This window comes from Salvia splendens, chromosome 17, assembly GCF_004379255.2.
Source record: "Salvia splendens isolate huo1 chromosome 17, SspV2, whole genome shotgun sequence".
Taxonomy (NCBI): domain Eukaryota; kingdom Viridiplantae; phylum Streptophyta; class Magnoliopsida; order Lamiales; family Lamiaceae; genus Salvia; species Salvia splendens.
The window spans coordinates 5,490,001-5,505,548 of NC_056048.1; the positions used below are offsets into that span (position 1 = coordinate 5,490,001).

A 15,548-nucleotide genomic window follows, 5' to 3' on the forward strand; every position below is an offset into this window, starting at 1 on the left:
CTACAACATGCATTATTTCTTTAAAATTAATTTTTCAATTCAAAGCAACTTTGTAAGACCATCCTTGACCAGCGAAGCTGCAGTTAACGCGATAGAGGAACTCGAGCTTGTGACATCAAACCGCTGACAGCTAAAATGTAGTGCTGACCTGACTATTAGTATTATCTTAATTAACTCTATATGTTACTGCTTTTCTATAATGCTATGTTATTATAAATATGTACATGTGTAGCGTCTGTGCAACGTGCGTGGCGTGCAAGGACCTACAAAATGATAGGTTACACTATAAACTTTCTAGTAGTTGATATTTACTCTCTTCATCTCAATTTCAAAGCAAGTGTGAATTGGACTCCAGACTCGCATCTCCTAGTGGCATATCTGTATCTCAAAGCCAAACTCGAAAATCTCAAGGCAAGCTGCAACTTTGATAAGACCATCCTTGACCAGCGAAGTTGCAGTTAACGCGATAGAGGAGCTCGAGCTTGTGGCATTTAATGCTCAAACGGCTGGCCGAGGTGGTGCAGTGCAGCCACAAAGATAGAGAAGAGAAGCTAAGTTGGGGTTTCTCTAGTCATTGGTACTGCAATTTTAAGATTAGCATTATAAGGAGCATAGACAAGAAAATTGTGATTTATGGGCGAAGCGAAGAGAAGAGAAATGTAGTATTTGTAATACATTTAGTTTATTTGAGTTAATGCTTTTAGAGAGTCTTTCATTTGAGGCATAATGCTATATTTAACTAACTGTATATGCTAATGCTTGCTATATTTCTACATTATTATATAAATGTACAAGTGTAGCGTCCTGTGCGACTTGCGTGACCGGACCAATGAGAAATATATCCAACCATTATGCCTAGTTGGTGAGTTTTGGCAGCAAAGCATTTTAGCTGTCAAGCACGAGCTCCTCTATCGCGTTAACTGACATTGAGACCACGAAGAATGTCCTTATTGCTTCATCATACATACATTTCAAGTGTCGGAAGCTTACTTCAGGTGAGGGATCAGTCAGAGTGTACTTGGAGCCAGAAGAGCTTCGCCGCGTCTCCACCATGGCTTCTGATCTAACAATTGAACGAATACAACCTTAAAAATAAAAAATTTCAATCGAGAATATAAAGAAAATCCTCCCTCCACTAAGACAAAAAATACTACTACTGGTATATCATGTACAAGCTGGAGAGACAAATAGGAAAGAAATGAGAGAGTGAGAGGAGATGAAAAAGTGAATGATTGCCTATATAGTCAATCTCCTTTTGCAAGTTATGACTGAAAGAGCAAGAAATCTCCTTTAACAAATATATGTATGCGTGCTCGCCCGTGCGACTTGCTTGTCAAGACCTATAAAATTGAATGGAATTTTTTTCAAGACACAAATTGAATCTCTCTCTCGGTGTCTCTCTATCAGCAATTGTTGGGGATTTATGGGCTGCAGCAGTCGACACACAAAGCATAAGAGGCTCTCTCTCATCTCATGGGCTTGAGGTATTGAATCAATGTCTCACTGAAACCATTGTTTGTGACACTCTCACTCTGTTTATACATTAGTATTTGGTTATTTATTGATCACTAGTGTGGTGTTGGTTACTCTCTCAGTCCCATAGTAGATGGTATACTTGGGGAATGACACGAGATTTTAGGAGATGTTGTTTTGTGTGTTAGGTGGAAAGAGAAAATAATTATATTAATGTGAGGTGGAACTTTTTTCAAAAAAGGAAATGTGCATCTTTTGTGGGACAAACTAAAAAGAAAAGTGTGACATCTATTATGGAACATGTGGTTTATTAAAAAATTAATAAAAAATTAATGATTTGTTTATTTTTCAACATGTGTTTTAAATATATGAATTGGATTAGGATACACCAAAGTTAAATTTTCACTATACTGAGCATTAATTTTATTTTTATACCCACTTATTAAGTTGGAGTGGAAAACTATCAATACAAGGCTCCATCAAGTAATGCAAAATTTAGTTAGCTATAAAATTTTCCTAATTCAAAGATTCAACTTTAAGTATGGGTTATTTGTCAAATCTTAGTTTATTTTAAAATAGATAGAAATAAATAAAATCCAATTTTTATTATTAAAAATCTATATAAATTCAAATAAAATTTTAAAATAGGGAAAAATGATTCCTACTCGCATGTTCGGGCAGTGGGCATCAAACGCGCTTGTCATTGGTTGTAGAGGGTGGGGCGTGAAGAGTGATGTCCCATGCAATGTCTCCGCAACGCGTTCCGTGATATCTCATCCCATGGGACGTAACCCACCTTGGCACTTGTTGATGCCATTGGCAACCTCATTCCTTAGCCATTACTCCTTCTGTCCGCAATTAAGAGTCTCATTTATGAGCGACACGAGTTTTAAGAAATATTAAGAAAAGTGGGTGGAAAAAAATTAGCGGAATAGGAGTTTCACTTGTATATATTAGTTTTAAATGAAATGTGAGTGGAATGAGTTAGTGGAATGTGAGACCCTATTACTCCATATGTTCCATAATAGATGTCACGCTTTCCTTTTTAGTTTGTCTCACAAAAGATGCCACATTTCCTTTTTTTAGAAAAAGCTCCCTCCCACATTAATATAAATATACTATTTTCTCTTTCCACCTAACACACCAAATAACATCACCTAAAATCTCGTGCCAATCCCCAAGTGTGTCATCTATTATGGGACGGAGGGAGTACCATTTATGGTTAAAGTGAACCGGGACTCCTATTCGCGGACAAACTAAAATGAAAAAATGAGACTCATATTCGTGGACTGGGGCAGTATTTAACTACAGCTACATTATCATGAATATCGATAGCGAGTTGCACCGCAACCCTTGTCTGTCCTGTCTTGTCGTGATGGGCTTATACAATTATGAGTACCCGTTGTTGATGCTCTCATGTTTAAGTCACAATTCACCTCAGTTTAGCCATATGTTTGGGGTGGTAAGCATGTTATATTCCAGAGTAGTACCGAATAACTCCATCAATTCAATCAAAAAATTTGCTCATAAATAACATAAAAAACATGGAGATCAATAATTTTATACTTTCAGTCCTAATTTGTTGACTATATAAGGATATCAATGAGTAGGATATTATATAAAACAACCTTTCAATTGCAAATCAATACATTTATTAGTACACCCTTATAAGGAAAATAAATCTTTATTATTAATACACCTTGCATGAATAACAATACAAACATTATTGTTAAAATATAATGTAACAGAATAATCAAACAACCATCATGTATCGAACAAGTTGGCAGTTAACAGCAGAATATATCTCAATTCCCTTTCTTAGTCCACTTGGCTTGCAACGGCGGAATGCTCTGTTCGTTCTTGAACAAATTGGTCGGATCAGCAACTGTTTTCACCCGAACAAGACGATCAAAATTATCCTTGTAATATGGCTTCCCCCAAATGCTTGTGCGTAACTTGTCTTCCCATTAGGTTTATTCACTCCAATATCGAGATCTCTGTAGTTGTAGTACGCTTCCCTGGGCGAGCTCGACACATAAGGTGTCATGTATTCGTAATACCTGTGGCTCCAGCTTATGTATCTGTCCGCGTCCGCAGCCTCAGAGTTTTGCCAGTAAGTCAAGCCGGCAAGTTTGTAGAGTGCACCTGCTCTGTGAGGAAATGGAGTTTCCGATTCTGATATTTCATCCATTCTTCCACCATACGGCACCATGTAGTATATCGTCTCGTCTGCTTCTGGTTCACGCAACATAGTCACCATGCCTTCAATCGCTTTCAGAGGAATGGGTGTCCGTACATAATCCGACTTGGCTTTGAGTTGCCGCAGACCGGCCTGAGTCCGGTTAAGCAATGCCTCAAGTGGAGTTATTGGCATTTGGTTGCTAAATAAGGTGGATTCGATCCAGCTCATTTTTGTGCAGTCTTTTCTCACTAGCCCTAACTCAGGGAAGATTTCTTGCATGTATGAAACTAATATGTCGGCGCCGCCTAGGAAAACTGAGAAGAAGTTAACTTGAACCGTGGAGTTCACCCTGAATACGATAACTCCTACGAACAAATCTTTGTCCGCTTGAGGAGCCTCATATTGCCAGCGATGCCATAATGCAACGCCGTTCTGTTCTTCCACATTCCTCGTGATTGAGAAAACAATGATTGTTTCTGGAACATCTACCAGTTGGACCTTCCAGGCAGTGATCACACCAAAGCTGGCACCTCCGCGCCTCTGATCGCCTAGAAAAGATCCTCTCCCATTGATTTTCTGTCGAGGATTCTGCCATTGGCGTCGATTATTCTTGCATCAACGACGTTATCTCCAGCGAGGCCGTATTTTCTCAGCATTGTGCCATAGCCTCCTCCACTGTAGTGGCCACCGACACCGACAGTAGTGCAAATAGCACCAGGAAACCCTAAAGTGGAGCTCTTTTCCGCAATCTTGTAGTATACGATTCCAGTTGTCGCACCGGTCTCAATCCATGCCATTTTCTCATCCACGTTGACAGTAACTTCGCTGAGATTGATTAAATCGATGACCACGAACGGGACATGGGAGACATAAGACAGTCCCTCCATGTCATGGCCACCGCTCCGTGTTCTGATCTCCAGACCACTTTTCTTGGCGCAGTGTACGACAGGCGGGATCTGGGATTCGTGTTCTGGGGTTATGATCACTTGAGGTTTAGGAGTGGAGTCCGACGCGAATCTAGGGTTTCGGATGGAGAATTGGAGGATGGAAGTGTAAGATGAGTTTGCATGAGTGTAGACATCATTTGAAATGGAGTAGTAGTTGGTTGTTTTGGAGAGACATTGAAGAAAGTTGTCTTGCTTATCAGCAAAAGCTACTGATGAGCATGACAAGATGAGGACAAGAAGAAAGAAAAAGAGATGAGATGAATTTGAAAGAGTTTTCATGGTTTATGATTTGAAATATGAGTTTGTGATTGTGTTGTTTGAGAAGCATGCATTGTGGCCTATTTATAGGAACATTACGGTTTGAAATAATCCTCATATCATATGTCCGAAAAATATTGAAATAATCTTCGTATTACATGCACGTAGCATATTGAAAGTCAACCGTCTCAATGGCTGCTTTATTTGAAATTCTTCTTCAATAGTAAAAGTTTTTTTTATATTAATGTGCCATTCTTTAGATTCAATTGCCTATTTTATTCTTGAGAGGAATATAAGAGTATTTTGATTAATTATAAAAAAAATTTCCTTGTAATTGAGAGTTCAATTCTGAGTCCCTTGCCAATGAAGGTGCTCTCTTCTTGGTATGCTTAATTAATTAAATAAATAGAATGGCCAAATTCAAGTTGCTGAATACTTTTAGATAAGTTTAATACCAATTCCAAGTCATGCTGATTATGTGGATTCAATGATAGGTTTGACTTTCAATCCGCCAACAATTTGAATGGCTGAGACGCGGCGTCATTGTAGAGTGTTTACAATATTCACATCCACGGTGTTCGGCTATTCGAGATTAATTTTGTCATGGGGATTACACCAATTAAGGTTGTGATTAGCGTGGAGTGGATTCCTACGACAAACACTAATTAGCTCCGTTCAGTATCAAGGAATTGAGTTTGCGAAATTGGAATTGCGGCTTTCAATTCAAAATTCAAAATTGGTAGTATGTTACGGACGTGCTCCGCAACGAGACCGGTTAACTGCATTCTCGTGAGTAACTAGTGATCAACGCTTCGACAAGCTCGCAGAGAGAATCACGTTTGCTGGTTCTCAGACGTGTTCCGATCAACAACAAAGGGGAAGCACAAATATTCTTGTTGCACAAGTTAGGTTTAGGAAAAATATTTCATTCATAAAAAAGATGGTAAATGAAATACCCTATTTATATAACTAAGGACCCTAGGGTGGTTCGACTTACCCTTGACATTCGGGAAAGAACCACAAAGAAAACCCGAACGGGACTTATAGTTTTTGGCCCGACTAACAATATTTAAATAAAAAAGTCTTAAAACATAAACTTCAACAAATAAGTAAATAAACAAAAAAAAAGGAAACAATCTCTCGGCCTCTTAGTTCTGGAATCTGTTCGGAGGCTTCAAGCTCTCTCTCGGCCTTAATGTCCTTGCGATCGCTGCACTACTCTTGTCCCTTCATTCTACCTGCGATTCTCCAGCCACCGGCAATTCCTCGGGCTCCATGGTTAACTCCCCTCGTACCTGCTGCTCCTCTGCAGCCACAGCCTGCGGTGTCGGTGTGCTCGTATCATAGTATTACAAATATTTGGATTTGGTTATGAGATTCAATCTCGTGAATTTAATTATTAGATTTAATCTTTCAAATTGAACGGATCCATAAGTTATAAGATTTTAATCCTACGCAATATGATTTAGATCAAAACAAGTTCTACATGCTGTCGATAAAAAATATAAATGTTTTCCACTTATTGAAGAAACAGAAAAATTGTCAACTTGACAGATGTGTAAATGTCAGATAACCTAGATAGTTATGACTTGACTTGGTTCATGAAATAGAAAAGAGCAACCTCGACTTCGTCATAATTTTAATACTATATCCAAATAAGTGGAGTAAGAATGAAAAAGGTATCTCTTTATTTACACATTTAAAAGTTAATTACACTTTGATCGTGTTCATTCGAAAGACGCTGTTTCCTCTTTGATCGTGTTATTTATAAGTATTTTGTAATTGCCAAATGTCAATGGTTAAGTATATCCTAATAGGACACATAATAACTTACATTTTATATTTTGTTAATTACTATTAGGTAGACTAAATATACATTAGTAGAATGTAAAGCTTTTTTAATCTTCAATTTTCAATAATAAATATTACTGGGAGTTTATTGTCAAATAAAAAAATTTAAAATAGAAATTATTAATGGGAATAAATTAATAAAATAGTGAAACTAACAAATATTTGTCAAAATAGTTTATTGAGAGATATCAAAAACTGCAACCTCCTTCACTTAAAGAAAGAGATTTGAAGTTATCCACAATGTTGTTACCAAATTGTTCTCCTCTATAATTTATGGGTCTCACAACACTTTTACCTTTTACCTCATTTCTATGTAAAAAACACACCACCACCCATTTCTTTCCTTAAATATTCATGTGATCCACTTTTTGTATTTTTAAATATTTCACATTTCAACTTATTTATTATGTATTTTATTTAAATTATTATTTTTATTTATATGGGATTTATTTTTAAAATAAAATATTCACAAGAATATAAATATACTATTAAAAAGAAAATGAGAAAAAATAACAAAAATAAAAAATAAGAGTCAACTATCCCGCACAACATAATATTACCTCATATTTTTATTAGTTAGTACTCCCTCCGTCCCGCACTACTTGCACTTATTTCCTTTCTGGGCGTCCCAAATTATTTGAACTCTTTCCATTTTTAGTAACAATTTATACCTACAGCCGTAATTGTTGACTTTGTCTATCACTCATTTCTTAATCTCCGTGCCCAAAAGGAAAGGTGCGAGTAGTGCGGGACGGAGGGAGTAGTAATTAACAATGAACCATTTAATGGACTCATTAACAATGTTTCCGTCCTACTTCATACAAGCCATAGTTGAGAGGCAGCGGAGCTCTTCTGGCTCGACCTGCTCCGCTCAAATGACAAGCAATCCTGGACCCGACAACAAAATTCTTGGGAACTTGGTTTTAAGCTTCCGACATTTGAAATGTATGTATGAGAAAGCAATTAGGACATTTTACAGTCAGTTAATGCTTAATCCGCTGCCCGAGCAGGTGCAATGCAACCCCAAAGTTAGACTCACTGACAGCTAAAATGTCGTGCGGCCACAACTCACCAACTAGGCACATGGTGAGATATATATATATATCTTTCATCTTTGCTTTTTTTAATTGAGAAAAAAATATACCTAGGGTTATGATAGTGCAATGAATGACCAGTATATATAATATCAATTCATTGGTCAGGGCATGCACGTTGCACTGACGCTACACATGTGACGTGTACATATATAAGTAAATCTAAGTTTGAATCTCAGCCACAAGATTAGAAAATATGTGTGGTCCAGATTTGGTTATAAGGTTATCACACAAATTAGGGGTTATCACACAAATTAGGGGTTATCATATGATCACAACTCTATATATATATATATAGAACAATGTAGCAACATTGAAAGCGTTAGTATACAGAGTTAGTTAAGATAGCTTTATACCTCAAATTAAAGACTCTCCAAATGTATTACAAATCTTAAAGTTGCATTATATGTGAAGCTTATAGGAGAGTTAATATGACTGCCTAGTCCAAGCATGCTTTCCTACATCTTACACAAATACTACAAACCTATTTGTCTTGTGAAGATGCCTTACAAGAAGCTTGATTCCATGCTCGGTCTTCGATTCGCTCATCAATCACAACTCTCTTCTCTACAATGCTAATCTTAAAATTGCAGTACCAATGACTAGAGAAACCCCAACTTAGCTTCTCTTCTCTATCTTTGTGGCTGCACTGCACCACCTCGAGCTCCTCTATTGCGTTAACTGCAGCTTCGCTAGTCAAGGATGTCCTTATCAAAGTTGCAGCTTGCTTTGAGATTTTCGAGTTTGGCTTTGAGATCCAGATATGCCACTAGGAGATGCGAGTCTGGAGTCCAATTCACACTAGCTTTGAAATTGAGATGAAGAGAGTAAATATCAACTACTAGTAAGTTTATAGTGTAACCTATCATTTTGTAGGTCCTTGCATGCCACGCACGTTGCACGGACGCTACACATGCACATATTTATAATAACATAGCAATATATATATAAAAGCAGTAACATATAGAGTTAATTAAGATAATACTAATAGTCAGGTCAGCACTACATTTTAGCTGTCAGCGGTTTGATGTCACAAGCTCGAGTTCCTCTATCGCGTTAACTGCAGCTTCACTGGTCAAGGATTGTCTTACAAAGTTGCTTTGAAATCAAAAATTAATTTTTATCCATTTTAAAGAAATATAATACATGTAGATATTTTTTGTAAGGTTTCTTCACTGGGTAGTAAGTGGTCAAGTATGGCCTACACGGCAATGCAGTGCTGATCATCTGCATCATTTCTGGCTTCTTTTCTTCTTCTTCCTCCTTTTTAGGCTCTTCCTTTTTTTGCTTCTTCCTCGACTCCCTCCTTCTTTGCCTCATCTTTCTTGGCTTCTTCCTTCTGAGATTATGTGGGCCATGGATACAGGGTCAACTGTTCCAATCACAGTTAAAATCTTTCCCTTTAGGTCGATGGATATTTCATCCATTCCTACAAACCATCGCTTCAAGATTACGCGATAGCGATTTCCTACCCTCTTATTTTATGGCAATTCATAACATAAATTTACAAGTAGGTGTAGCGTCCGTGCAACGTGCGTGACCGGACCAATAAATAACCAAATCCTAATGCATAACTAGATCAAATTATCATGTTGGAGAAAACCTCAATCAGGAATTGTTGGAGAAATAATATTCTATTGCGTTAACTAACGGTGAGACCACCAAGAATGTTCTTATTGCTTCATTATACATGCATTCCAGGTGAGGGTGCTTGGAGCCGGAAGAGCTTCGCCGCGTCTCCACCATGGCTTCTGATCTAACAATCGAACCAATCAAGAATTCCAATCGAGATTATATAAATATTCACAATTACTAAATATACTAATAATTTTTAATAAAAGTTTTATTTTTCAGTTATTCACAATTTACTAAGAATATATAAAATAAAATAAAATAAACTTTAAAAATATAATCCATATATAATGTTAAGTGAAGTGTAGAAATGATGCATGCAGTTGTAATGTTAAGTGATGAAAGTAAATAATTATGTGTAAAGCACATAATCATGCAAGTGAAATGCGAAGATAGTGCTAATATAGGAGAGCTAGCCCTCTCTTGGTATAATTTTTTCTCAATTAAGAAAAGTTAAAGATGTAAAATTTATATTCCACACATACGCCTTGACCCTAGTTGGTGAGTTGCGGCTGCACGACTTTTTATTCACTGTAAAAGTATCATAAGGCGTGAATCTCTGGAATGATTGAATTAATTAATAAATTGATTCTGCGTATTTTCTAGGTGTGGTGTTATTTGACAGTGAATGCTCAAACCGCTGCCCGAGATCATCTATCATTTTTTTTGTTTCTTAGGTTTATACTGTGGAAGACAAGGATGAACTGGAAGAATTTGTGACATCCCCCAAAGTGAATGTGTATTAATAATATAATTGGGAGGATGGCTCGTCTTTGCCTCACATTTTTTCACACTAGAAAACTTGAGGAGATAAAGAATCAGGTGTATTTTTTACACTAGAAAACTTGAGGAGATAAAGAATCAGGTGTTGCAAGGTCACGATTTAATTTGTAAATATTTATTCCATAAACACTACTTCTTAAACTTATTATTTGTCATAACAAAGTACTCTCACGAGCACCAAAAAGCAGCATCAGAAGATGCATATGGGGAGCATGTGGTTATTCATTACTCTCTATCTAATATGTGATGTCATTTTATAGGTCCTGACACACAAGTCGCACGGACGTGTTTAAGTATATTTTCCTACTTTATGGGCTGATCTTGACCATCGCACTATGTGTTTTCTTCGCAGGTTCAAAAATATTACAGGAAACATTTACTAAGGCACTTGCTAATTATTTGGCGCGAGACTCCTTATAGTCAACAAGATTACGTTATGCCGTATGTTTCCACTGTAAATTTCCAGAGACATTGACTAAGGCACTTGCTAAATGCAACTTTGATATTTGTAATACCTTTCGTTTTTTTGAGTTAATGCTTTTGGGGAGTCTTTAATTTGAGTTTTCGTTTTTTTTTGAGTTAATGCTTTTGGGGAGTCTTTAATTTGAGTTATAATCATATCATAACTTCCTGTATAGTAATGCTTTCAATATTTTTATATATATGCACATGTGTAGCATCCGTGTGCGTGCCACGTGTAATTGATTGTTTCTAATTTTAAACTTATTTCAATTATTTTTTCTGAGTTAATGTTTGATTCAGTTACTATAAGAAACAAATTAAGTAAAATATTCGATAGCATATGCTTATTAGTAAATGAGTATATGACGTCGAAAACACATTCTAACAAGGCTCACAATAGAGTAAGTTAAGATAGCATATTACACCAAACTTTGCTTCCTCCAATAGTCAGCACTCCATATAAAATTATATACCAATGATATTTGGTATGTTTGTTGATAGGGAAGAGCTGTAGGATAAGGTGGAGCAGCAGGGACTTGATAAGACACCATTCAGTGTAGAAGAAAAGCGAAGGTTCCTTCTTCTTCTTCATCCAAGTGAAGAACATATATAACCCTCCCATTAGCTTCTTCACATATCCCATAATTGATGCAACTTTCAGATTTGTAATACATTTGCTTTTTTTGAGTTAATGCTTTTGGGTATAATGTTATCTTAACTAACTGTACATTATTATATATGTACACGAGTAGCCTCCGTGCGATGTGCGTGCCCAGCCCGGACCAATAAATTGATAATTATATATACGGTTCCTCCATTGTATCCGCATAACTCTAAGGATATTTTTTTTATCAATTAAAAAAAATAAAGATGAGAAATATAGCTCACCCATGTGCCTAGTCGGTGAGTTGTGGTAGCAAGACATTTTAGCTGTCATACATACATTTCAACTGTATATATGAAGCTTACTTCAGGTGAGGGATCAGTCAGTGTGTGCTTGGACCCAGAAGAGCTTCGCTGCATCTCCACCATGGCTTCTGATCTAACAATTGAACAAATACAAACATTAAAAGTCAAAAATTTCAATCTAGAATTTAAAGAAAACCCTCCCTCTACATAGACAAAAAATACTACTCCTAGTGTATTATGTGCAAGCTAGAGAGAGAAATAGGAAAGAAGAGAGAGTGAGAGGAGACGAAAAGTGAATGATTGCGGGAATGGATTATATATTTATAGGCAATCTCCTTTTTCAATTTATGACTGAAAGAGCAAGAAATCGATTATTGTGTGAAGCACATAATCGTGGAAGTGAAATGCGAAGATAGTGCTAATGTAGGAGAGCAAGCCCTCTCTTGTACCAACATAACTACAGGTATAACTTTTTCTCAAAAAATAAAGATGAGAAATATATATTCCACACATGTGCCTAGGTGGTGAGTTGCGGCTGCACGACTTTTTCTTCACTGCAAGAGTATAATAAGGCGTGAATATCGAGAGTGATGGGATTAATTAATAAATTGATTCTGCATATTTTCTAGGTGCAGCGCTGTTTGGCAGTGAATGCTCTAACCGCTGCCTGAGATCATCTATCATTTTCTTTGTTTCTTAGGCTTATACTGTTGAAGACAAGGATGAACGGGAAAAATTTGTCACATCCCCCATAGTGAATGTGTATTACTATTATAGTTGGGAGGATGGCCCGTCTTTGCCTCACATTATTTACTCTAGAAAACTTAAGGAGATACAGAATCAAGTGTTGCAAGGTCACGATTTAATTTGTAAATATTTATTCCCTAAAGACTGCTCTCATGAGCTCCAAAAAGCAGCTTCAAAAGCTGCATATGGGGAGTACACTCATGAGCTCCAAAAAGCAGCTTCAGAAGCTGTAATATTAAACTTATATTATTTGTCGTAACAGAGTACTCTCATGAGCTCCAAAAAGCAGCTTCAGAAGCTCCATATGGGGAGCATATGGTTATTTATTAATCACTACCACCTAATATATATTAAAGTTATTTTATAGGTCATGACACGCAAGTCGCACGAGCGTGTTTAAGTATGTTTTCCCTACTTTATGGGCCGATCTTGACCATTGCATTACATGTTTTCTTCGCAGGTTCGGAAATATTACAGGAAACACTGACTAAGGCACTTGATCTTGACCATTGCATTACGTGTTTCTTCGCAGGTTCAGAAATATTACAGGAAACACTAACTAAGGCACTTGCTAATTTTTTGGCGCAAGACTTCTTATAGTCAACAAGATTCCATTATCTTGTGTAAGTTTCCACTGTAATTGTTCAGAGACATTGACATATGATGTCATTTTATAGGTCATGACACGCAAGTCGCACGGACGTGTAAGCATGTTTTTACTACTTTATGGGTTGAGCTTGACCATCACATTACGTGTTTTTATCGCAGGTTCAGAAATATTACAGGAAACATTGACTAAGGCACTTGCTAATTTTTGGCGTGAGACTCCTTATAGTCAACAAGATTACGTTATCTGGTATAAGTTTCCACCGTAGATGTTTAGAGACATTGACTAAGGCACTTGCTAAATGCAACTTTGATATTTGTAATACATTTGGTTTCTTTGAGTTAATGCTTTTGGGGAGTTTAATTTGAGTTATAATCCTATCTTATCTAATTGTATATAGTAATGCTTCCAATATTTCTATATATATGCACACTTGTAGCATCCATGCAATGTGCGTGCCGCATGTAATTGATTGTTTCTAATTTTAAATTTATTTCAATTATTTTTTATGAGTTAATATTCGATTCAGTTACTATAAGAAACAAATTAAGTAAAATATTCGACAATGTATGCTTATAGTAAATGAGCATATGACGTCGAAAATACATTCTAAGAAGGCTCACATCCGTTTATCCCCTCATCGATGTGAGCCTTGTCAGTGGCATAGCTGCCTGATAGTTCAGTGAAATAGGATTGCCTTTGTGAAGGTAGAATGTGTTTATACTTTGACAAAACATTCCACCATTCAGCAATAACCCTATCAAGAGGAGAACCCAAAAGACTAGGATATATAAATATTCACAATCAGAAAATATATACAATAAAAATATTTTTATAAAAAAGATTATAATCCATATATAATGTTGAGCGTAGAAATGATGCGTATACTTGTAAGTGTTAAGTGATGAAAGTAGAAAATATGAGTGAGACGGACATGATCATGCAAAGTAAATGCGAAGATAGTGATCTATATATGTTGTGAATGGTATCTTATTTATATAACAATGAGTCAATGACACTGTTTTTATATAAAGAAATTAGTAATACTATTTATTTATTAAAAACACATCCCCCATTTGTTAAAATTTGTGTCGATCATATGTTTTATTTGTGGAGAGGGATTTTTTTATTATTATTATTAGATGGAAATTTACTGGTTGCATGAGGTTCGAGGAAGATGTCATTGAAAGGAACCACTAGAGGCATAATAACCACGATTTAACAACAAAACAAATTAATCGAATATGTACAAACCAGCCACCACCCACCCTAAATTCAACTGAATTAATTAAGTACTTTATTTACTTGTCTATTGATGTGTCTTGTATGTGCATGTACGTGTTGATAGCGTAATATTAAGAATATCTAATGAGATGGAAACTTATAAACGATAATTTCATTTATTGTTATTAACTTAAACCAATTTTTCATCCTGAACTAATCCAATGAAAAGGATAGATAGCAACCACAACGTTTTGAATCTCGACCACATACATGTCAACATGATTGAAATAATATGACTTGAAAGTCCTTCTACAATTATACTCATGGGCGGATCCAGAACATGGAATCCGTGGGGTCGAATAATAATAATAATAATAATAATAATAATAATAATAATAATAATAATAATAATAATAATAATAATAATAATAATAATAATAATAATAATAATAATAATAATAATAAATACTCCCTCTGTTATAAATGAGTTACTTTCATTTTTTGGGATGTCCCACCATAACTGAGTCATTTCCTTTAAAGCAAAAAATCTCCTCTCTTACTTTATTTTCTCAAATACTTTATTCTTTTCACTCGAATAAGTAAAGTACAATCGAATAAGAGAAAAATTGGTAAAAATGTTTCAATTAATATAAACGTCACTAATTTTGCTGATATACCAAAATAAAAAATTAGACAATTTTTCATAAGGGGTAGAGAAATTTTGGTAATAAATAATAAATATACTGAAAAAAGTTTTTGCATAATTAAATTTAAAAGAAAAAAAAAGAGAAAAAGTAACTTATGGTTTAAAGTCACTATAAAAACAAATTTTGAGTTTGCTTGAATTATTTGCAAAGAAAAAGGAAAAGTTACATTGGAGAAGAAAATTTAGAATTTGTTGATATTATTAATGGGAAACTAAGAAATTAAGTTAATATTTTGCTAAATAAAGTAAAAGTTTTAAAGAAATCCATAAATTTCAAACAAGTCGTACAATTTTAAAAAGTCATTGCGATGTAATCAATAGCAATAAACTGACATTTTATTATTTGGACACATTTTACAAGGAAAGTTAGAATATAATAATATTAATTGTTTTAGTACTTAGTGGAGCACTTTTTTAGGAAAATCATCTTCTTCCTCCCAGTCTCGGCGGCCATTAATATATTTCATGCTCTGCACTTTTTATTTATAGATTGTTCAGCCCCTTGTTACATACAATTTCTGCCCCTCCTTAAACGTGTGTCCGCCCCTGGTTGAAGCTGTCGTGGGGTCGGAGACGAAACTGCACCAGGTCAAAGGTCGAAGATGATATTTTCCGGCAGTGTTCGGTGGACCGCCGGTGGGGTCGGCCGACCCCACGCGACCCCACCTGGATC

The 15,548-nt window shown here is 35.8% G+C and overlaps 1 protein-coding gene across 1 annotated transcript; it reads right to left on the reverse strand.

The window, feature by feature from the left end:
- Window positions 1-4,203: 4,203 nt before the first annotated feature.
- LOC121774211 (berberine bridge enzyme-like 18) lies at window positions 4,204-4,881 on the reverse strand. The gene has a single exon (XM_042171122.1). The coding sequence runs from the start codon at window positions 4,879-4,881 to the stop codon at window positions 4,204-4,206; it is 678 nt and encodes a 225-aa protein (XP_042027056.1).
- Between the last annotated feature and the right edge of the window lie 10,667 nt (window positions 4,882-15,548).